This window comes from Strix uralensis, chromosome 7 (assembly GCF_047716275.1).
Source record: "Strix uralensis isolate ZFMK-TIS-50842 chromosome 7, bStrUra1, whole genome shotgun sequence".
NCBI lineage: Eukaryota > Metazoa > Chordata > Aves > Strigiformes > Strigidae > Strix > Strix uralensis.
Genome location: NC_133978.1, coordinates 14,614,956 through 14,640,123, shown reverse-complemented (window position 1 = coordinate 14,640,123; position 25,168 = coordinate 14,614,956). Strand labels below are relative to the sequence as shown.

The 25,168-nt window shown below is 38.2% G+C and overlaps 1 protein-coding gene across 1 annotated transcript in view; it reads left to right on the top strand.

Annotated features, from left to right (window-relative positions):
* The window catches only part of RET (ret proto-oncogene), an 86,382-nt gene that overhangs the window by 45,529 nt on the left and 15,685 nt on the right, over nt 1-25,168 (top strand). Inside the window, exons 3-15 of the mRNA XM_074874507.1 lie at nt 1,259-1,552; nt 2,027-2,268; nt 3,981-4,182; nt 4,650-4,849; nt 8,418-8,676; nt 9,804-9,929; nt 10,807-10,917; nt 14,579-14,698; nt 15,900-16,156; nt 17,355-17,502; nt 21,287-21,394; nt 22,948-23,162; nt 23,271-23,393. Of these exons, the coding sequence (XP_074730608.1) occupies nt 1,259-1,552; nt 2,027-2,268; nt 3,981-4,182; nt 4,650-4,849; nt 8,418-8,676; nt 9,804-9,929; nt 10,807-10,917; nt 14,579-14,698; nt 15,900-16,156; nt 17,355-17,502; nt 21,287-21,394; nt 22,948-23,162; nt 23,271-23,393 (2,405 nt within the window). The remainder of the gene's footprint in view (nt 1-1,258; nt 1,553-2,026; nt 2,269-3,980; nt 4,183-4,649; nt 4,850-8,417; nt 8,677-9,803; nt 9,930-10,806; nt 10,918-14,578; nt 14,699-15,899; nt 16,157-17,354; nt 17,503-21,286; nt 21,395-22,947; nt 23,163-23,270; nt 23,394-25,168) is intronic.

The window sequence follows — 25,168 nt, the reverse complement described above, 5'->3', positions numbered from 1 at the left end:
GCAGTTAGATTAGTTCAAACTCTTATATAAAAGGTCCTCGAACTCTGGTTATATGGATACATAAAGTACATTTGCATGTGACACCAACAGCTCTTGGAAGGAATGGTTAAGTGTACTCCTCTTCCTCTCTTGAGATTTGACTTTGTTAGAGAAGCTTACTGTTGAACTACAGAAATGAATTACCTCAGTTTTTTCCCCTTTTATGGTCTAGCAGTAAATTGGTTTTGGTGATTTTGATCTATGAGGAAATTAGTTATCATTAGATGGTGGAGGAGGAAATGGGTGAGGAGTTAATGGCATACTGCTGTGATCAGTTGCAGAAATTCTGCTGTTGGAGAGAGTCTGTAGTAACAGTCTTGAGTTTGTAAGAGCCATATATCAACACTGCCCTTTGACTTAGGTGCCTTGATGTTGAAATGTTCAACTTCAGACACTGCTTTATTTTGTAGTGCTGAGTGCTTGATATCTCACCACTTTTTCACTGCATTTTTAGTACTTAGGTTCATGAATATCAGTTATTTGTAACTGAACAAAGGAAGAACAGTTATACAGAACTTGAGAGCCTTGTTTTGTTCATATGGATAAAAGTCACCTAGAGCATCTTTTCAAGTGAATTAGATCTGTTACAGAGATACTATCATGCTGTCTGTAGTCAAACCAAGGTAATCAAAACAGTTAAGGCTTGAGGGGTGTATTAATAGATGCCACAGGTTGGTTTTAACTTCTATGTTATCTTTTAACCATGTCTTTATATTTCAAAATGATAAAGCAATTTGTCCTCTAAACATAAACAATTTGACCCATGTCCTCAACTGGTATAAACTACCAGAATGCTGTGACTTAAATGATAGTAGTTATGGGTCTGTCCTGAATATCTGTTGCCATTTCATGCACTCTTTTTCCCTGCTGCCACCCCACTCTGTTCTAGTCCCCCCAAAAACCAGTCTTATCAAAAAGCTTATTACTAATAGTGACCTGGTTTACGTCAGTGTCTTACAGAATGCTGATATCATTCTGTGAGGTTCTACAATGTAAAGTTGGTGCTAACACCTATAGTTTTTTGGCTTACTGGAGTGATTAAGATTTAAGGTCTTCCCACCAGCAGATAATGTATTGAAGAGTTGTTTTATTTCATAATAGGACTTATATGGTTGTTTGTGGAATAATGGACTAGAGTACAAAATGAGTAAAAGAAATGTTGGCTTGTCTTCTGTAAAATATTTCTTCTGGTGTTGGTTTTTTTTTTTTTTTACTGAAGCTGTAGGAAACTGGATGCCATTATCAAAGGTGATGCTGTATGTCTTCCTTTCATCCCACCCTTTCCAAGAGAAGGAATGCGACTCTGCTATGCGCACCACGGTTTTCCTCTCTTTGATCAATGCTACTGCACCAGCTTGCAGTTCCCTGACAGCAAGGCAGCTTTGCTTCACAGAAATGGATCTCTCCTTTCACATCAAGGAGAATAAACCACCTGGCACATTTCATCAGCTCCAGTTACCCTCAGTTCATCATCTGTGTCAGAATCTCAGCATTTCCTACAAACTGCTGGCAGGTAAAACTGGAACTGAGCCACTCACGTACCAGTAATAGATGTAAACAGCAGCACTGTTAAGATCTCTGTAGTAGTAGATCCTCTAGATTGATTCTATAAAGGAAATTCTGTTGCAAATGTGAACTGAGACTGAAGATTTTTGCCTTTGAGATATACAGAGGGATGAGAAGTACTATCCCCTTCCCTAAAGAAAAGATTGCTTTTAGAAGTTTGCACCTGCTAAGAGCAGACTGGGAATATCCTGAGCTTTAAATTGTGCTGTTTCTAGACCATAGGATCTTCCTATCTATTCCATGTTTTTCACCTGCTCTAACATAACCCCACAACTTCCTTCTGTTTCACTTCTGAGAGTGCCTTTTATCATGCAGTCGTGATGTCCAAATGGATTTACTGGATTGCAAGAGAGTAATAAAGAAGAAAACTATCAGAGCCCTATAATGGGAAGTGATTGTCCCTATTTATACTGTTTTTCAGCTGAAGGTATGCCCTTTCGATACAATGAGAACACCACTGGTGTGAGTGTCACACAGCGCCTAGATCGAGAAGAGAGGGAGAGATATGAGCTGATTGCTAAATGTACCATGAGAGAGGGCTTCAGGGAAATGCAAGTTGAGGTGCCCTTCCTGGTGAATGTGTTAGATGAAGATGACTCTCCTCCCTTCCTTCCCAATGGCACTGATACAGCAGATGCTGTCGTGGAGTTCAACAGGAAAGAGGTAATGTTCTCCTTTATCTAGTCTCTGAAGTAGGAGTGCAGCAGTGGGAGACCTAATTGCTGGGAACCACCATGCTCTGGGTAATGGATCTCAGCAAAGAGCACGTCACCACACCATACTCTGCAAACCCGCGATTGTAAAATGCTGAGTTTGTAGGATTCCTATTCAAGTTATATCTTATTCAGACCCTAAAAAAAAAAGTTTGGGTGAGAAATTTAACAGTGTAAAGAAATGTGAGCAGTTCCTGAGGTCAACGAGGCTGTTGTCAGGATTGCTGTATCTCCCCATACTGAGCTCTGTTCTGTATTTGTTACAGGCTTGCTTCCCCCCAGGTGACTAAAACTGAGTGTTGTTAGAACAAGTGTATGTGTGTATCCTTCCCATATATGCAAATCTATATAAGATACCAGAACTACATTCAGAACATTTATTAAGATGCTCTACCAGTAACAGAAAGTTTTAAGAAGCAGTTGCTTTCTGCAGACAAACACTGCATCTGCAAAGGTGTTAAAAGTTTCAGTGTCAGGCTGTTAAGGGAGAGCTCCAGGATCTTGCTTTAACGGTGCCCTTCCACTTTGACTTACCACGCCAAAGTGATCTTTCAAGAGGTCTGAACCCCTGGGTGTCTTAGTGTGTGCCCCCTGCCCATGTGCACCAGTTGCTTCAGTGGAGAAGCATACAGGTGGCCTCTGGCTCTTCCACCAGAGCAACAGCCCTTTATAAATCAGTGGTATAGACAAAGCACTTCTGGGGCCTAAAAATGATGCATTTTTCGTGAGAGGACTTCTGTTTCCTAACAACAACATTTTTTTTGTAGTCAAATTCCCCTTCAAAGTACATTTTGCTCATATTTGTCTGAAAGGGAAAATAATTATTTTGGGAGTTTGCTGCCACCTGCTGACGAGAACAAGTGTTGACAAGACTCCTATGAACACATCCCATTTGCTTGGGCATAAAGTAATTCCTTTTTACTTTTGAAAATTTTGAGATTTGGGAGTTTCATTTAGCTCTGGATGATAGAAAGTGAACGTCTCATAAAACTGTTTTAAAGTAAAATATTCTCTTTGAAATTACATGCCTACATGCTCAGAACATAGTAACTTTCACTGGCATTTTGCAGTGGAAAAAAAAAGGCATTATATTTGGAAACTTTCAATCTTTTCTAGTAACTAAATGAACTTGAAAAAACAGAAATGCTAATAAAAATCTTAAAGACCTTGTGGCTTCAGTGTCCAGGTAGAGAACAGCAATCTAGTAAACTAAGCAGAAGACAGACAACCCAGGCCACTTTGGTCATTTGCGTAATGAGTTTGCCCTGTCTGAATGTATTTCATGTCTTTTGAGTGCACCTATTACTTACATGCTTTTTTTGGTAGCATTGTAGAATAACATTGTTTTTTAAAAATGAAAAAAATCAAAAGCTGTGCATGTACACTCATTTTCTATTTCAAAAGTTTAGCATTGTGTTTAGACATAGACTCCAATGATTATATGACAAGTCCGTTTTCACTGCTATCTTCTTCTGAGCTTCTAACTCAGATCCAAATAGGTGTGAAATAGTGGTAACCTGAAGCTTAAAGTGAATTTGAATGAAAGTGAGTTTGAATGAAAGTTGTAAGGTTTTATTTGACCAATATTTCAATCTCCCAAACCTGTATTGGAGGAAGAAAGCTTCAGGTCATTCAGCAATGTCATTTATTGTTTCCTTCTAGGGAACTGTTCTTGCAACGCTAACTGTGTATGATGCAGACACCACACCTATTTATCCCCTTGAAAGCAGCAGAAAGAAATACACAGGAACCATCGTTACTGATGATCCCTGGATAAGTGAAACATTTCGGGTAGAGCACATCTTTGATGAAATCCACTTCAGCCCAAATGGCAGCCAAGTGAGGGGAACTCGACATGAGTACAGTAAGGTCTCTTTGTTCAAATAAAGGAGAAGTTGCTTGTTAGTAATTGACCAATAAGCTCTCGAACTTTTCCAAGCATTTTGTAAATACTGAGCCAAAGAAAGCTGAGAAATTTCAAGTTAAGCAAATGCTGAGTTTTAAACATTTACTGAAAAAATGGAGTTTGTGCATCTCTGGGATAAGGGAGCGTATGGATGATGTTGTGTATAATGATAACCAAGAGGTTCTGATTGTAGGGTTCTCTGCATGGTAGGTAGAAGGGAAGAGGACCTCTCCAAACACTTTGAATGGCACAGAGCAGAACTCCATTAGGAGCATATTTTCATACTTAACTCACCTTCTGTTTCCAGTTTGGAATGACTTTGATATGTATAATTTTGATATGTATAATTTTGTTGAGATTGCAGTATCAAAATATACATTTGCAGATATTGTTTTTTGGTAATAGACTAATCTCTTCCTTTGCAGAACTGGTACTGAATAAAAGTATTTCAGTCACAGAGCATCGTTCCTTCCAGTTGGATGTCTTGGTGAATGACACAGAATTTCATGGCCCAGAAAGATCAGTGATGCTTCATTTCAATGTCTCCATCCTCCCTGTCAGCATTCAGTTTCCAAACATGACTTACCAGTTCCCAGTGAACAGAAATGCTGAACGCTTTGCACAAGTAAGAACTGTGTTAATTATACTTTCACTCTCTGTTAGAGACAGAGCTTAGTAGATAGATCACTGGGGTGAGATGCTTTAAAGCTTTGGGTTTAGCTCTTTTAAGTAGAATCAATGAAAAATGTGGTATCAATATGATTGTTGCTGGATGCAGTGGGTAGCAGGTAGACTGGACACTAGCTCTCCCATCACATAAAAACAGAGGAGGGGCCACACATGGAAGTATTAATAGAGAGAAATAACATGTATTATAGACAGGAGGACTTGCAACCATGAGTGGCTTAGGCATAAATAACTGGAAAAATATCAAGGGCAAAAAAATAAATTTGTCCCAGCTATTGGAGTCCCAGCTCTGCATATTCCAGTATGTTAATGGCTTTTCTCTAGATAATGGCTACTTAGTAATTAATGTGTTTCCTAATTTAACCCTCATTTTAGCTTAATCACCACTATTGCCATTAATAATGGCTTCCAGAAACAGCTTCTAACAGGTTGACATTAATCAGGTGAAAATTACAATGTAATTCCTATGGAACATGTACATTAATAAGGAACCAGTTCAATATAATTTATGTTATGAAAGTGAATATTAAAAACATCAGTGATGAGCCATTTTGGGAGAGCTGCTGGAAAATATACCTCATAACTAAATAAAGCTATAAAACTGCCACTGTATTTGTAGCAGAGAGGAGGACTGAGAGTAAAATATGATCATCCCAATTGCAGAGAAAACCAACTCATTAGAAGAATTCTAAGGAAGAATTCAGATTGCATGTTCTTCTCTCCAATCTGATGAAATGCACTGTGGCTTGATAGCTCTTCAAAGTACAGAACAGGTCTTGGAAGTATATAGTTTTCTAGTTCCAGAATGCAAAATTAAAAAAAGCAACCCACCAGTTAACTTTTAAAGCTGCTGGTTTTACATGTTGTTAGGACAGTCAAACATCTGAAAGGGAATTTTAGGGTGTCTGGAAACAATGGTGCTTCCCACTAACTGTGCCGTTTCACTGGGTGGCAGTAGTAGCAGGGAAAACTGTTCCTGTCAAGAACAACTCCAAGTCGGTGGGAGGAGATGTTTCTTTGTGCTGCCTAAACACAAATTCACAAAGAGATTTTGTTCTGATTCTCAACCAGCAAAGTGCAAAACTCATCCTGGCTTTGGAAATGATATTCTCAATCAGTTAAAGTGACATCCACTTACTTCCAAGACTGGGTTTGAATTTACAGTGTGCTCGGCTTGGAGCACAAGTCAATGTAAGCAGCTTAGTCCCCAGCACTTCACATTATTAAAGTCGTCTGCATAATTAGCTGTGATGTGCCAGAGCACCGAGGAAAAGTACTGGGCCAAATCAATATGAAGGCTGAACTGTCTGTTGCCCTAAGGAAAACACAAGAGCGTGAAGAAATGATTAACTGCTGGGCTGATGCCATTTGTCTATTTGAACAGCTAAATGAATTGAATAACAGAAGCATGGCCTGATGGTACAGGCTTGCCCAGTGGCATTTAACTTATCAAAGGACTTAAAGCTCTATTGATATTTACTGAGGCAAATGATGAATAACATTGGCTGAGATTTTTAGCGAGGTTATATGTCCAAATGTCCCTAGAATTCAGTGAAGAGGAACATTATCATTATCCAGACTTTATTAAACTCTGGAGCTCAAAAGATGGATTTTTCTGTTCCTATTTCTGATAATGGTATTTCTGTGTTAACTATTGAGAGTCTTGCAAAATGCACCTTTGTAGGTTCCTCCTCTGTATGTTGGTGTTAATCCTGATTACCAGGCTATTTTTCACCTCCTCATGAGAAAGAGGAACTGGCTGCTTCTACCTCCTTCCCCTGGGGCTGTGCTATGCTGCATCTGGGAGCTGTGCTGACTCCAGAACCTGCAGTGCATAGCAAAGTGGCAAGCTTGAGCTTTCCCGAGTGGAATCGGGCAAAAAGAGGAAGACTATCTTTCTTGTAGAAATTTCTTGAGGGGGGTCATTTTTAGCTTCTCCTCAGATTATACAGAGAAAACCAAAGTGGCCCATGCTCTATTCTGAGGATAATCTTTTCTTCAGGGACCCTGAATTTATGGGGTCTACTCCATCCCCTTTGCAGGAAATTTCAGTTGATCAAAAAAGTGCCTGGAAGAAGCAGTTATGAGAAACCAGGCAGAAAGGACAGTTTAGTCTCTATAAAGGTTAATGCCATGGAACATCGTTATGTTCTCCCACTGCCCCAAAGAAACAGCATCTAAGCAGTTGCAAAACACTGACAGTTACAATGCAGCACCAAAGCTAAGATGACGTGGTTCTGGAAAGGACCTGTCTAGACCTTGTGTCTAGACAGAGTTTATGAACAGTTGAAGTCTTGTCTTTACTTATTTTTCTTCTTGCCAGTCCCAGCATGCTGTGGAGAGGATATGGAGTGGAGGAAATGGCCTAGCTTCTGATTGCTTTAATAGTCTTTGTACTTTATACTGCCACCATAAAAACCCAACAAAAATGGTGCTAAATGACCAGTCAGTGATGTAAATGGGAATAAATTAGATGAAGTGGGACTATCCTATGACAAAGTCTGCTTCTAGGACTGCAAAAGCTCTTCTCTGACTTTAAATAGTCCAAGTTCATAGGAAGAGGTTCTAGTACAAAAAAACTTTTTTTTTTTTTTTTAACATTCTTTAATAGGAATGCTTAAACCAAGATACACAGATATGCTTTTACCAGCAGTGGTGTTACCTGATGAAAACACATCTTAACTGCAGTATTTGAAAAGAATCCATCACTAAGTTCCCTTCAATAACACCCCACCCTTCACATTGTGGTTTTCCCTGCAAGGAAAGCCAATGCCTCTGGGCCTGATCCGAATCCCACTCTTGTAAATGGAAAAACCAAAGTGAGCATTGGATCAGTTCCTATAGGAGCTGGACAGGAGACGGGGCTTTACATTCCTGTGCTTTTTAGATAAATTATTTCAGACTGAAGAGTGCTCTAGCATAGATGTTCTGGCAGGCAGAAGTTAAAATATGGCAAACCAACATATTTTCATTTTTAGATGAGAACGTTTTTAAAAATTGCATATGGGAAACAATGAGGTTCTTATTCCTTTTAAGGCTTTCAGAGAACTCTGCTGGCCAGAAACTTTTTGACTATAATATTATGAAAATTATGTATTAGCAATTTCTGTCTTTTTTGAAAAGAGGCTGAGCTTTGTTCACGCTGAGCTCTTTGCTTTCTCAAGCAAGACCAAAGTCTTTCTCACTGATCATCTGGGGCAGAGCAGGGACTGAACTCAGAGTTTCCCAAATCACAGGGTCTTCACTGAACACTGCTGACCATCAGCAGTAGGCACTAAATATCGCTGAATCTCTGAGTCAAGGCTTTTTGCATTTCCACTGCTGCCCTGAAGACAGTACTGCATTGGTAGTAAAATATCAAATCTGTAAACACAAGATAAATGCTGAACTCTGCAAGGTGTAATATGCTCAATTTTCTTTCACATATTTTTGGGAAGCACAGAATATTTTTGATGTATAGTTTTGTTTCTGTTGTCTGTGATTTCTTTGTTGATGTTTGAGCCTAGATAGGAAAAATCTGCATTGAAAACTGTATGAAATTCCGTGGTGTGAACATCACCTACAAGTTACTGTCCCCCAACGGAAGCTGCTATCCTGTCAGCATACTTCAAGGTCGAGAAGACAAATATGGAAGCCTTTATGTGAATGATTCCTCTGTGCTGCACAGACCCGAATGCAAGGAAATACAATACACTATTCAAGCTACAGACAAGCAGAGCAGGAAACATACTAAAACCTTCCTCACTATTGTATTGGAAGGAACTTGTAAGTGCCTGAGTCAATTAGAACTATTTACTTATTTACAAGTGTTACTGGTATTAGGTGATGCCTTAGTAGGGTGATTTATAAACTGATGACATTAAGAATGAAAATGAGTCTGAGCTACAAGATACAGATCGCAAAGTTTGCATTTTGATTTCTAATTCAGACCTGCCTGTAGCAGATATTTGTTTGAAGAACTAACACACAGAAAGGTGGTGTATCCTATGCAATTCCTAATGTTCATTATGACATTTTATTTAGAAGAATCTGTTTTGTGTGTCTGTGTGACCTTTATTTTGTATTTCACATATTCCTACAGAAGAAGAAAAAAAGTGTGTGAAACCACACACTCTGGCTTAAGTGTATTTATTCAATCATCTTTCTCCCCACTTCTCTCCCCAACTTTTCATTTTTTTTAAAAATTTTTGCTTAACATTCACGTAGCAATTTCACTGACTTCATTTCACTGAAAAGTTCATAAGGGCAGAATGTTCTTCTATAACAGCCACAGCAGAGGAGGATTACACTGGAAACATAATAATTTCTCTCCAAACCATATCACACTTTATGCAAAACCTTACAACTCTTCCTGATAATTGCCTCTGTTCCCTTCTATCATATCAGAACTCCTATGCCAAGAGTTGAATGGGTTGAGGAAGAAGAAACAAAAGCCTGCAGTGAACTTTTCTTTTTTGTAAGAGCCTTGTGCTGTCTGAAATCACACATTTCTAGCTGGTGCTCTTTGGGCTACTACTGCATTAGCCCAAGTACTAAGTGTTTTCCCTTAATTAAAAGTTTTGTATGAAGCTATAAGTATTTATGATCTCCGTTTTTCTATTATCAGTATGTGAGCACATTTCTACAGTTATAGGCATTGACAGTGTGCTATCAAGCAAAGATAACCATGCCATCATGATCTTGCTGTTTACCTTTTATTTCACAGAAGGTAAACACCTGGAATATAATTGTTATCTAAGTTTACTGGTAGCTGGGTCAGCCAGTGTTCAGTCTTTCACTTCTTTCTTCATCTTTCTTTCTTTCCTATCGACTTTTTTTTTCTGATTTGAGCTGACTTGCTTGTGTATTCATCTCCCTTGTCCTGAACTGACAGCAAACACTTTTCCCAACAGTTTTAAAAAAAGAAGAGGACTGCCCTGACTCTTGTGCTGTGAGTAAGCACCATGCTGAATGTGAAGAGTGTGGTGGCCTGGGAGTGCTAACAGGAAGATGCCAGTGGAGACAGGGGAGTGGAAAAGGTACATTTCTGTTGTGTGAAATCAAGCTTCTGTTCAGTTGTAATTGTGCATTTGACTTCCATAGATATAAACTGATTTATTCTGGCTGGACAACATGGTATAGTAAACTACACAAAAGTTGGGGCTAAAAAAAGTAATCATAATACTCAAATGAAACATGCACTAGGAAGGAAAATGAGGTTAACCTGGAATGGGCATTCTTGATCTTGTCCCTGGTGATGTTGAACACGATATGTAAAACACCAGGTAGTGAACTGGGTTTGCAGCAGTGTAACTGGAACAGGTGACTTATGGCTTGCAAGATAATCTCTGCGACCATGAATTGAGTCTGAACGTACCAATGAGCCTCTGAGCAGGTAAGCCCCGGCAGACAGTAAGCACAGCAGCAATGTCTCTGTTGTCTCTGTTTTCTGTGGTCTGTAGCCCAGATCTGATGGGTGACCCTCCCAGAACAATGCTGCTGTGCCGATGCTTTATACCTTCAAACTGCATGAGTATCACAAATTCTCTTCGACTACTTGTAATTTTCATGTTCAAGTATGTGTGAAATTGTGTGAGGACATCCTTAGTTGTGAAAGCCACTCTTCAGTCTCAAAATGGTCTACTAGCCCTTTTTCAAGTAATTGTAACTGCAAATGACGTGCACAAAGGCTGTCAAAAGCAGAAAACATGGTGAAAAATGTATTTCTTCGAGTTGCTTTTAGCTGTTTGTTGTCTTGCCTGTTACTTTAACAGATGATATTTATATTCATAGATGTTTATTTTAAGAAGCGAAGTAACCTGTGCTTTGGTGTGTCAGCATGCACTGAGAAGATGCAATAAGCTTTCCTTCAGAGTCTCATGGTATTGGTGCAGCTGTCTGTTTCTTTGTTTGCAGGGATCACCACAAACTATTCCACATGCACCCCAAGTATCAAGACTTGTCCGGATGGCATCTGTGATGTGATTGAGAGCAAAGATCCAGCTGTGTGCCCCCAAGACTGCACAAGTACGGAAAGTTCCACTTTCTTGATCCCAGATACCTTTACAAGCTGAACATACTTAGCATCTCTGCATTGTCATACCCACATTTGAATCATACAAGAGTTCTTTCTTAAGCCTTAAGACAAGCTTATGATAGAAAGATAAGGTTTTCTCAGTAATTCTCATTCTGCTCCCCCTGTTAAATTGCAGATAGTGGTTTTCACTATTTGCTGAAATAGGTACAGTTTTTAGGCAAGTTAATGCCCGAATTCTAAACTTCAACACACTATGATAGAAACCATGCCTATTTGAACTCCAATTTAAATAAGAAAAAAACAAATTTAAATTTAAAATAAACATGTTTATAGAAGATTATTTGGGGAAATGCGCCTGGCCTTATTTGACAGGGGACCATCAAAACGATCCAATGTCCTAGCTATTTGAGGATAAAGACAGAGATTCATATGAACAGCATTTATGAAGGAAGAACTGAAATGTATTTGGTTTCTCTTAAACACATCTTTCTACATTCCACTCATATATCTGCTTATACCTGCAAGTTCACAAATCACCCTGAAGATACAAGGAAAACAGTGTATTGCACTTGAGCAATTTCAGTCTTCTATAAGATGGTAATTTTGAAGTGGAACTTTTTATCTATCAATATCTAATTCAGGAATAAAGACATAGATGTTTCTTGAATAGTATTCTTCTGGCTCGGACATTGTATACTCCAAGTTTATATTTTAAAATGGAGTCTTAGAGGAACTAGCATTTTCTTACATGAATGAGGCATCTTTGTGTTTCATACATGCAAGAATGAGATTGTGTATTGTAAATGACTTCTATTGTAAAGATAATTATTTCACTAGACTGCATAAAAACAATCCTTAAAGTGGCAGAAGTGCTTGAAGTGAATGCAAGTAACTTCTCTAATCATCTGAAAAGAATTCTTTATTGGAAGTAACCACAATCAGTTGTCATTCTAAAAGTGGAAATATTTGTGCCAGAGGCTGCAATGCTAAAACATGTAATGTGCAACATATGCAGCATCAGATGTTTTGCTCGACAGAAGCCTGAAAGAAATACTGTCTTATTAGATAATAGAAGCAGGCAAGTAAGACAAGCTTTCAAGATGTTATGTATGCCTTTTTAATGCCTGAGTTGCATAATTTTATACATGATTTGATGCAATTCAGAACCTGCGCTGGTGCTCAAAAGCAGTATATTTACAGACAAAGAAATGAGTGTGTGTTGAGAGCTCAGAAGTGCAGGAGTACCGTTATATCAGCTCCTCCTGGCAGGGGACATTTCTTTGGGAATGGCAAGCAATAAATAGAAAGCTCCAGATGCATTAAGATCAAGGATATTCTTTAAGTACAGACAGTTGCTAAAATACTTATTTTTCTAATTCCTTATAATGGTTATGTACTTGAGTCCCAAAACTGCTTTCTCACACTAACACTACGAATATTACATTCTGGGGTACTCAGCTGAAACAACTGCTGCTGTGACTGTGCCTGTCAAATAGGGGCAACCTAATTGCATTCTAAGCAAGAGAATTTCTTGTAGTAACTACTTCAAGGCTGGTTGCAGTGTGTGAATATGTCTAAACATAAATGTTCAGTAGATCAGTGAATGACTGATCTTTGTAAGTTCCTCTGAACTTGTCTTTGATAATGAAAAAAAACATTAGTGCCTAGGCTTCTCCCCTGCTTTGGATGTCTTTGTTTTCAGTGGTAGTCTTTGGTTTTGTCCAAGAACCAGTGTTTTTACTTTATGAATTTCTGGAGTTTTCTCCATGGTGTGGGATAGGGCCACAGTTTTTCCTTTTTCCAAATGACCTTGAAGCAGAGAAAGCTCTTTCCCATCACAGGGCAACGGAAACGCCTGATGATTTAAAACAGGAGCATGTGAAACACCACACAATTCAAAACAATATTAATAACTCTTAGGATTCCCCTACCAGCAATGCATTGGTGAAAAATACATTTTTTGGGTCTCTGGAATGCATATAGAAAGCTCCATGTTTCCAGTGTACACCTGCAGTGACAATATACTCCTTCTTTCCTTGCTGTGTAAAAACCCTTTGTCTTCAAATGCCTTGCTTGAGAACAGTTTAGATAGGACCTGCTCATCCCCTGCTTCCCCCTTCTTCCAGGTCCTCAAACATAGAGAGATATAGGTAAATACATATGATTTTTCTGAGACTAATGGAAACTTTACTTCATCACCTCTTCACAATTCAAAAACTTGGCTGGTGGGAGGATAATCAAGAATTTTTGGTAACACTGATGCTTCTTCAAACAAGAAGCATCAGCTCAGAGAGCAGTAACTCAGCACTGCCTCTTCCAAAATGAACCAGCTGAGCTGCATACAATTTAGTAAGTGTGGCTTCTCTAGAAAGATGGTCAAATTCTATTTTGCTTAAATACTCAGGTCCCCATTTCACTCCTTATAAAAAAGGATGTTTGCCTTTGCGTTGCCAAAAAATATCCTCTTCCTCAGTTCATGTTACACATCCAAAGAAATGGAAAAGAAACATTCACTCTACTGTCAACTTAGATGGGATGGAGGAAAATGAGTTGAAATAAAAAGAAGACTATACTGAAAAAAACTTATTCATCTTTTGAATCTCTTTATGGTTTAGCTGATTTTTCTGAAAGGCAGCTAAACTTGCAGAACTTGACTGGTTTCTGTCTATACAATGCTGTTTGTGATTAAAGGCAGTTTATAAATGAAAAATGTCACAACTAATGGTCATTTTCATAATATATGCAGAAAAAAGTTATTTACTTGGTAGTTGCAATTACTCTACGTGAAGAACTATTGCTTGAAATCAAGAGTAGCTCTCTATCAGTTTCTGCACTTTTTTCCTAATGATAAACAATGCATTTTTAGATAACGAAAGATTCATTTTTTTATCAGTTACATTTGGCACTTACTCTTAGTGCTTTCACTAGACTATCCTGTGGCCTTTTACAGATGTGATTAAGTACTGTTATCTCCATTTGACAATGGAACAAATAATATCTAGAACAGTAGACCTTGACTTTTCCAAGGTTAGAGGAAATTCAGAGCCAGGAATGGAACTCAAGTCTGTAGACTGCTGGTCTGTACCACTGGACTGTACATCAACTCATGAGTAAAAAAATACCTAAGACAATGGTGGAGAGAAACTAAAATAAGTGGACTAGAGAAGATGTTTTATGAAGAATTTTAAAATGTGAGGTGACCTCACTGATACAGAACTGTAACGCTTTATGAGGAAACTGAGTCAGGACAGCCAAGAGATCATCGTTTGATATAGATGTTTGGCATTAAATAATGGGATTCTATATAAGATTTTAAGGGGTACATGAAATTAGGAAAGTATCCCAGCTATGCAATTCAAAGAGATCTATTACATTTTTATTACAGATAAATTTTAATCCAGTCTATTCCATGATAGGAATAACTGCTAATCAGGGCTAATGTTCAAGCAGTCCAAGGTCCCGTCATTTCAGGATCTCAGACATTTCAGAATTTAGAGTCTCCCCTAATTCTCAGAAATCACTTTCATTATCTTTGCACTGTGCTGCTCGGTCAAATTTGAGATGCATACTAGGATAAACTCATGGAAAACTTTGAGCCTTATTTTTTTTAACTACATATGAGAATCTTAGCTTCTGTCTGTATTTGATTAGGTGGAAACATTATTGGTGGTCATGGGAAAGGCATTGGAAATCTTGGAATTAAGTCGGGACATGGTATTTGTTACTGCTTCCCAAGACAGAACTGTTATTGTGAGAAAGATGATATCAAGGGTGAGTCTAAACATTATCTTCTGTTCTCATATTAATCCTTTCCTCTGTTTGTATCTACCATTTGTATATATATATACAATGATCTAAACTTGTGGGCATGTTAATAAGCTCTTTGGACAGACTGCTAATATAAAATTGATTATGAACTGGCACCTCAAAATTTCCAGAGGAGCTTGTTTCTAGCCATGGCTAAAGATTCTTTTTTATCCTTTACTACATGACAAACAGGTCATCCTTTGATTGCCAGCAGCATTTGCATTTCTGTGAGACTCACCTGGTATTTGCAAAACCATCTAGGAGAATTAGAATAATGACTTCTATTACTTTCAAGTAATTCCAGCTTTCTAATAATTTCTGAAAATCTTGGCTTTGAAACGTCAGAGATAGCCAGCACTCATTGTGTTAGGAGGAGTGGATTACTTTTTTAATTGACCTTTGCTTCAACAGAAAAGCTCTATGCAGTTTGAAACGGATTGATGGAGATTAAATAATGTTCTTTTAAATTGTTTTTATTATTTAAAGAAACTTAGTTTCCAAAGTAAGACACTAAAAGGGCTTCTGCAAAAGGAGAAATAGTAAATGTGGACAAAAAAAAATCCGTATTACTTTAGAAGTAGTGGTAGCATTAGGCAATGTTTTCAGAAATAATTATTTTGTTAAATACAAAGCAGAAATATTCTAAGTGTCCCTATAATCTAAAAAGATAAAGAGAAACATTGTTTGATACCTAACAATTGACATAATGAATTAAATTCACATTTGAAGACGATTTTATTTGATGGGTTGAATGGCTCTAACATAAACAGTTGTCCACAAGCAAAATCCAGTCATAAGTCTTCAGACAGGTAAGTGGTATCAGAAGATCAATATATGGTAAACTGGGTCTTAAAAAAGAGTGTCAGGAGTAGCCTATGTCTGTAAAGATAAGGAACATGGGGTCAAGTGAGCCATCTTTACATTTACACAGGCAGTTAGACAAACAATTACCTGCTGATGTCCAAAATAAAAAAAAAATAATGGGTAGGTGCAGCGGGCATATTTGCAAGTTCTCAAATTTCATTGAGAATTAGCTGTTAAGTTTTCCTCTAGGTTTTTAAATGATTCTGAGTTCTGTTTCTGTCACACCTGTGTGCATTATATGCACTGCCAAATCAGAAGTAGGGGACAAGCAAAGTTCTAAGAAGCTCTTCTCGGTCCACAGAGCAACTATGTGATGACGTGTGCAAGACTGTGATAGCAGGGGCAGTGCTGCTGTCCTTCATCATCTCCGTGCTGCTTTCTTCCTATTTCATCCATCGTTATCACAAGAATTCTCCAAAGCCACCAATTGCCTCTGCAGAAATGACATTCCGGCGCCCAGCCCAGTCCTACCCTATCAGTTATTCTTCTACTAACGTCCGCCGGCCTTCTTTAGATTCCATGGAGAACCAGGTGTCTGTAGACACCTTTAAAATACCAGTAAGCCTGATGTCATTTTGCGTGCTCTTTTTTGATGTCTGTCTTGTTCCTAAAGAATGTTGTTTATGCATACAGAAAATGTTACAGAAATGTGATCTATTCATAGAAATACCCAACTCAAATAACTAAATCAGAAATCATATGTACAGGCAAGAACTGAAGATACTTAATGGGGAATTGGAAAAAGCATATAATTACTCTATAAGGCCAGTATATTCTTCCACTTTTGTTATATTTTAATATACTGTAACATCTTAGGTCTAATTTGAGCTGATTTTTTTTCTAAATGTAACTCTTCATTTGACAGTAGTGTGGTTTTACTTTAACATTGTCCAGTTAAATACTAATAATCAGTAGGTTTGTAGTCTCTGTTATGAGCCATAGTACTGCGACAAGGGTAAGTTTAAGACAAAACTGCTGAGATCTGTTCCTGATAATACAGACTGTAGGTGTCAGGTGGATTGGGACTTTTACCCACATTTTAAGGATTTTTGCCTAGTCATACTATCATACCTTTAACCTAGTTTCTTCTGTGTTGAATCACATACTACCCAGGATGCCTGCCAGCTGGTGCATTTTCATGGACCAACATGGTAGAGAAACACTGTGACTTTATCTGACATATGTGGCAATATCAAGTCTATTTGACTGTTATATATTGAGGTCTTCACAGACCTTGTGTTCTGTTCGCTTTAATTTCTTGTCTGGTTTGTACATCTGTCATCATTTGGCAATCTTAGGGCCCAATAACACTAATTTCATAAGAGGAGGATTGTTGTCTCTGATGAATTCTTAAGGAAAAGCCTTATTCCGTGAGTAAAACTGATTTACTTCTCTGTGAAGTCCAAGGTCACATATTCATAGTTACTCTGAAAGCAAGTATTTATCCTGTATCACTTCATTTTTCATTTGTACCCAATTTCCCAGACCTGTAAATATGATCCATTATCCACAGACTACATGTACAGCCTGTTTTGGAGGTGTTTTCAAGGTAACGGAAAAAACACTTGCAAAATACCTAGAGATTTAGAAGCTTTTATAGGAATACACTGACCTTGATAGAGAGAGCAACCAAACGTTGTACACTAAAGTGTAGCTATTCCTGAAGAATGGTCTCCTATTGAATATTAATGCTTCTGGTGTAGCTAGCCACTCCTTTTCTTGCTTCAGCTCACAGAGTTCCTTTTCTCTCCTGCAGGAAGATCCAAAGTGGGAATTCCCTCGGAAGAACCTAGTTCTGGGCAAGACTCTGGGAGAAGGAGAATTTGGAAAGGTCGTCAAGGCAACAGCGTTCCGACTCAAGGGAAGGGCTGGTTATACCACTGTAGCGGTGAAAATGTTAAAAGGTACATTCCCATCTGGGTCTGAAATGACTTGAAAACTATTTGTTGTAAACTCTGAATGGATTTTAAGAGAGGCTAGCACTAAAGTAAAAGGTCAGCTAAAAACAACCAGTGTCACAGCTTCTATTTCTTCCAGCATTCTGTTCTAACAGATTTCTGACTTTAGGAGCTAGCATCACATTGATCCAAATAAGTAATTTCCACAACTAGTTCTAGTTCATGATGTGCAAGGAGCCTCTGTCTTAAGATAGCAAATGTATTTAATTATTTTCGGCATTCATGGAAATATTGCAAGGGTTTGTTAAACCTTTCTGATTTTTTTCCTCTACCCAGTTTTCTTGACAGAGCTTTTTAAATAAATCATGTTATAATCATAGCAAGAGACAGAATAGACCTATTAAGTTACTTTTCTAATTGAGAATTCCATCTACTTTTATAGTAGGCCAATGGCATCCTGGCTTGCATCAGAAATAGCGTGGCCAGCAGGGACAGGGAAGTGATCTTACCCCTGTACTCGGCACTGGTGAGGCCGCACCTTGATTCCTGTGTTCAGTTTTGGGCCCCTCATTACTCGAGTGTGTCCAGAGAAGGGCAACGAAGCTGGTGAAGGGTCTGGAGCACATGTCAGGTCTGGAGAAGAGGAGGCTGAGGGGAGACCTCATCGCCCTCTACAACTACCTGAAAGGAGGTTGCAGAGAGCTGGGGATGAGTCTCTTGAACCAAGTAATAAACGATAGGAGAAGAGGTAATGGCCTCAAGTTGTGCCAGGGAAGGTTTAGACTGTATATTAGGAAGCATTTCGTTCCAGAACGGGTTGTTAGGCGTTGGAATGGGCTGCCCAGAGAGGTGGTGGAGTCCCCATCCCTGGAGGTGTTTAAGAGTAGAGTTGACATAGAGCTTAGTGATATGGTGTAGTTGGGAACGGTCAGTGTTAGGTTAATGGTTGGACTGGATGATCTTCAAGGTCTTTTCCAACCTAGACGATTCTGTGATACAGTTTCTGATCTGATTTTCAATTACTAGGAGCTCTGCCAAACTGGCTTGAATAGCCCAGTGCTGTTTCCTAGTGTCTTCAATTTTCCCTAAGACTTTAAAGCTGGGGAAAACAAAGTATGCCTAGATAATGTTAAGGTGATGAGAACTTGAGCTCAACCATTCACTGCTGCTTATAATTAAAAACATGTCATTATAGGAAAATGTTATTACTATTTCTATTACATGCAAGTTGTTTTTTAAAAAACTATATCTTCTGCTGCTTGAGAGCCAAGATGCTGCATATTCCATCATTTTACCAAAGAAATAAATGCATTATCAAATGCGTGCCTGCACTGCAAGAGTTCAGTGGAGAATAGGTCATACGGAGGAGGTCTAGGAACTTTTTTCAGAAGTGAAGACTAGTTAACCATTACTTGTAATACTCAAGTAACAACTTGTATATCATTCTCAATAGAATAGTCTTAGCCATTATTTCATCTCATGTTTATTTGTGCACTTAATGTCACTGCTTTTTCTAGCACATTTTCATCAACAGCATGTGACTGAGTTAAGATTCCAAGACATAGTGGTAAAAATGTTGCTTTTACTTGCAGATAATTTAACATTCAGCTTTCCCTAGTTATTGTGAAGCAAAGAATTGATAGAATTGATGATGTGAAGGAGTAAGCCTTTATTTTAAGCACCTTATCTTAACAAATTGATCTGACATTTACAGTAATACTTCAGGCTCTAACGAATCCCATTGTAATGTAAATTACATTGCAGATAGTCACCTGAAATTCCATTTTCCAACCTGACTGTGGAGAACATTTGTTATTCTGCAAATATTTACCTGTTGTTACCGGTTTAACTTTACTGTTAACACATGACAACTCAAGTATAAGAAATATTGTATTAGTCTACAGTGGTCTTTATAATGCTGTCAGGAAGTATAAAGGACAGTTATTTTGGATCAGGCCAATGTCACCCATTCTTTCCCTGTAACAGATGTAAAGGGGGTAATTTGTGCAAGTATTAGGGACTACACTGCCTGATCTTTAAAAGGGAATGTTATGTATACCGGTATAGTAGAGTATATAGTATAGTGGATAAAGCCTCTTGCTTACTGCATAAAAGATACCTCTTCCCTGAGCTGTGTAGATGTGCACAATGTGTGGATAAGAACAGACCAGGGTAGGACTCCCCCTACTTTGTCAACTGGAGTTATGTACTGGGGAGGGAACAAGGAGCAGTAGGTAATTAGCTGAGCCAAAATAGTCTTGGAGGTATGGATGGAGGTTTAAAGGAACAGAGAGATAATTTTTTCAGCTCATTATTACCACTTCTTTCATATGAATTAAATCTGACCTCCTGCATGATACAAATGTTCTCATTACAATAAAATTAAAGGGGAAACCACCCAATATGTAAACAGACATTATTTGCAATTTGTAAAAACAAGGGGCATAAAGTTTCAGAGCTAATTGTCTCTATTTGTGCACCATCAAAGTTAGTTTTTCCAGCAGACATGTACATGGGGAACTTTGTTCTGTTCTTGCACATGCTACACAGTTCCAGAGCTAGAAAAATTGGAATTTCTCACAGGCCTTAAGTTGATGTTCATTTTTGTTTTACATATATGCATATTTTTTGTAGTCTCTATCAGTAGTGAGAGACCATCCAATATTGTACTCCCTGGTGTAGAAGTCTGAGTGAAAGTTCAGACTATAATATATCGCACGTACAGACATATAGTACTGATACAAACATATAGTAGAACAATATAAAAAATTATCATGACCAGGGCAAACTATTAGCACACCTATTTTAAATGGATATGTAAATAAATCCTTTGGTGCTTACAGCCCATACGGAAGAACATACTGTATGGTACCGAAGAGCAGAAGCTGCTCTTGTTTGTTATTAGCCTTAAGTAAAGGTGACTACCTACTTGTCAACTGCCCAGTAATGACACTCTGTAGGAACTATCCAGGGAGGTTCTGTGTGTCAGAGAGATTAAGCATGAGGTAGAAAAAGGGTTATCTCTGACCTATGGTGTCTGCATGACTAGGGATCTCCTTCAAGCCCCAGTGCGTTCAAAGAGATAGTCTGTTAGTCAGAAGAATTCTGCAAAACCAAAATGCTTGAAAGGCTAAGAAAGCTTCTAGGGGCTACTGTCATATGATTCCCACTGAAATTAGCAAAGTCTGCATACATGTCTCCCAGTAAAATCAACCCTGTACTGTACATTTCACTTCTGAACTCTTAAATCTGGATGTGTGCTGCAAATGTAAAACAATAGATTAGTGGATTTTTACTCCATCAGAAAATGTATTGAGGAGGAGGAGGGCTATATCGTGGAATTTAACTGAGTGAGTCTTTTTTGTTTTATCAACATAAAATCTTGGCATTCCTATGCTTCTGAAGCTTCAATTCCACTGATTCACCCTAAAAAGTTGCTTTAGAACACTAGAAAAGGTCTATAATAATTTCATAGCATCTGCAAGACATTACAGACTCTGGTCCTGATTCTTGGCTGACCTACTCTTTCTGTAGTCATTTGTATCAGGGCAGAGTGATGATTACAACAGGTTACCAAGCCAGAACAGCAGCAGTCCTGTTCATTTAGTTCTGATCTGAATGACTGCAGGACAGTGGAGATGGGGAAATTTCTCTCCTGTGGGGAAGTACGGAGTTTTCCAACCTCTTGCTAATTCCAGGAGAAATGGTTGATCTCATACTTCAGACGGTACATAGAGAACTCTTGAGTAATGCTTTCCTAACCACAACTGTGTTTGGACACTTTCTGCAGAAAATGCTTCCCAGAGTGAGCTGCGAGATCTACTTTCAGAGTTCAACCTTTTGAAACAGGTGAACCATCCTCATGTCATCAAACTCTATGGAGCCTGCAGTCAAGATGGTAAATATTAAAAACTCATTATTAAGATGAAAATGTTAAGCAAGGAAATAAAGAGCAGTTCATTGATGGGTTTGGACCACTGTTTAATAATTGCTGAGCACCTTTTAAATTTGCTTCTGGCTGAAAAAATGAGGGACATGTAAGAAAAGCAGTGTTTGAAGGGAAGGGGAAATGCTAATTCAGTTTAACTAAATGTTCTTCATGTGGTTTTCTTCAATACACGTTTTGATTCTGAAGCTATTTTAAATTTAACCAATCTACTACCAATTCTCTTCCAATTAATATATATTTTCATATAATGTTGATGCTCAGTAAGTGTTTTCAAATATGAGTTATATTTAAAGTTCAGTGGAGTTTTTATTATTGTTGTTATTATTCATACTAAAATGATGCTTTGAGGCCTGAGCCAGGGAGTGAGATCTCCCTTTAAAAAAAAAAAAAAAAACAAAACCCAAACAATAAAAAGACAATGACAGATACTTTTGTCAAAATATAGCTGGATAGTTAGATTGATACTCAGTTTTCCTCCTCTGCCACAAAACTACTGTCTCTGTCTTGTGAAATAGTTGCTAAAAGGTACAGTCACTGAAAGGTATATTTCAAGGGGGACAATTTTCAGACACATGTATTATAAACTGCCAGTGAAGCATATTTTCATTGTTGTGCATCAGGAAATGATTTTAAATAAAGTTGCATGGCAATATCTACTTCCTTTTGCATCTGTAATTATGCAGCCTAAAAACACAGTATGCATGTTGCAACCCTGGGCAAAGGCCTGCCTTCTTTGCCCACCCAGTTCTGTTGCAAGTGGCACTTTTAGTAGTAGACAGAGAATGTAATTCAGGACAGAGTCATCTCTGAGTCCTTAGTAAGGCAATGAACCAGAGGAGCAGGATTTTTTTTTTCTTTTCAGTACAATGTATTTTTGCATCCCAAAGGAAGTGAATTGTTTCTGAGTCACAGGCTTTTAATAAATATCAAGTTAATTCATTAGCGTATGAGGTGGGAGGACTTTGATACAGCAGACAAATGTATTTAGCATTAAAGCACTGAGTGGGTATTATTCATGTGGGTAATGGGGAGGAGAAACTAATGGATTGAAATGTCAGAATATTTCTAAGTGCTCTGAAAAGGCACCTTAAACACAATACTGGAATTAGCAGATGATTTGTGAGCTCAGTATCACACACTACAGAAAATTATTTTGATTTTAATTTTTTTTAAAAAGTTTTTCTGAATTAGGCTGTTTCACAGATCTGATTTGTAAGAAAGTTGCCTCTTTTTTAGTCTCAAATTATCTAGATGGAGGAATATAGTCAAGACTTGCCTGAATTCTGCTTTGATTTAGGCTGAAACTCACTTTGCATAGAGGATGTAAGCTAAAAATATTCTATGATTCCATGGCTGATTCAGTGCCTTTTACATAAAGTCCAGAGGTATCTGGAGCCTCTGACCGTTCAAAACAATGTGTGGATCAGAAGAGACTTTTTTTGAAAAAAAATAAAATTACTGTCTATCAATTGTTTACTTATCAGTGTGTTTGTTTATTTCAGGTCCGCTGTATTTAATTGTGGAATATGCTAAATATGGCTCCTTGCGCAGTTTTCTCAGGGAAAGTCGAAAAGTAGGACCAAGCTACGTGGGTAGCGATGGCAACAGAAATTCAAGTTATTTGGATAACCCTGACGAGAGAGCCTTAACAATGGGAGATTTGATATCGTTTGCATGGCAGATATCACGAGGAATGCAGTACCTTGCAGAAATGAAGGTAGGGTAGTGTAATAGTGATCTGAGCATGTCCTTGTGATAAATGGACATGACAGCGGTTAGTTCCTCCACAAGAAGCATAAACACTATTGTTGGTTTCTTCCAAAAGCTTGTTCATCGTGATTTAGCAGCCAGAAATGTATTGGTGGCAGAAGGACGCAAAATGAAGATTTCTGATTTTGGCCTTTCCCGTGATGTATATGAAGAAGATTCATATGTCAAGAGGAGCAAGGTACAGTGCATATTAAAAACTGTAGTGGAAATGATTATCTAATCAAGAGAATGAATTTATACTGCAGGACTTGAGCACAGAAGAAAAAGATAATAGCTATTTATTATTAATTTAAAATAATTCTCTATTTTAAAGAAATAAAAAAGAAACAAAATTATGAGCTTAATCAGTGGGACAGTAATCTTTTCACAGAATCTTTTCACAGATTCATCTAGGTTGGAAAAGACCTTGAAGATCACCTAGTCCAACCATTAACCTCACACTGACAGTTCTCAACTACACCGTATCCCTAAGCGCTATGTCAGCCCGACTCTTAAACACCTCCAGGGATGGGGACTCCACCACTGCCCTGGGCAGCCCATTCCAACGCCTAATATAATATACATACATGTGTAAAAGATGTATCACACTTAAGTCACCACTGTCTCCTCCACCTCTTTTTGTTGACTCATCAACAGAAGCAATGTATTTCTAATGTGTAAAAGTTAATAAAAGTAAAAGAAGGGTCACTATGATGATTAAGGCCTTGGAACACCTGACATGCAAGGAGAGGCTAACAGAGCTGTGTTTGTTTAGCCTGGAGACAAGAGGCCTCAGGGGAATCTTACTGATGTGTATAAATACCTGATAGGAGGAAATAAAGCCAACAGAGCCAGGCTCTTCTCACTGTGGCCCAGTGACAGGACAAGAGGCAATGGGAGCTATTTTAAATATGAGAAATTCCATTTAAAGAAAAGAAAAATTTTTTTTACCATAACAATGATTGAACCCTGGAGCAGGCTGCCCAGAGAATCTCCATCCCTGGAGATACTCAAAACCTGGCTGGAAATGGTCTCAAGAAGCATGCTGTGGCTGACCCTGCTGTGAGCAGAGGGGTAAGGTCCCTGCCCACCTCAGCGGTTCTCTGATCCTATGAAAAGTTGCAAGACAATATGTAAAAAGCAGGAGATTTGCTGCTTTTTAAAAGCAATGTGCCAAATAGTCTGTAATAAATTATTTCTTTTTCTTAAGGCTAGAGAGTTCACACAGGATGCTTAAAAATAGCATGTGTTTTGTTAATGTAAATACAGAAGAATGACACCTTTTTTCATTGCAGAAGCTTTTAACTATTAACCTTTTTACAGGTAGAGGGCAGCCCATTTTTAAATGAGGTGGGTCCTCTCATTTATCCAGTTCCTCATCATGCCCTCCTACAAATCCTCATCATGCCCTCCTACAAATCCTCATCATGCCCTCCTACAAATACTTCCAAATGTATGAAAGATACCAAATCTTAATCAAAATGGTACATCATAGGTTGCCATAGATTAGGAGCTAATGCTACCTGCCAGGTTATTTAAAGTAATTCTATTTTGCCTGCCACAGTAAGTTATTGTCAGGTGCCTTGATACAGTTCTGTCTGCTCACAGTGCTCATGGCAGGATTCAGCATACTGTAACGTTTCACTTCTACAACTGTGCAAAGGAAATTTGATGGAAAGATGAGTTGTTGAGTCACATCACTACTTCCCTGAACTGCAACATTTGAGCATAATAACTTTGAGACTAAGAAGATAAGTTAAGGCTTGTCATTTATTTATTCTTGTAAAAAATACCATCAAATACAGCAAGCCAAATCCTGTGTTCTGCCTGTTTGCATCCACCTGTCACTGACATCAGCAGAACTTTTACAGTCAATCCCAGGCCAGACTGTGACGTTCGCTAACACTACTTTCTACTGCCTCTTTCTAAGATGAGTGGTGTCGGTTCAGTTTGCTATATGACTTAATACGAAAC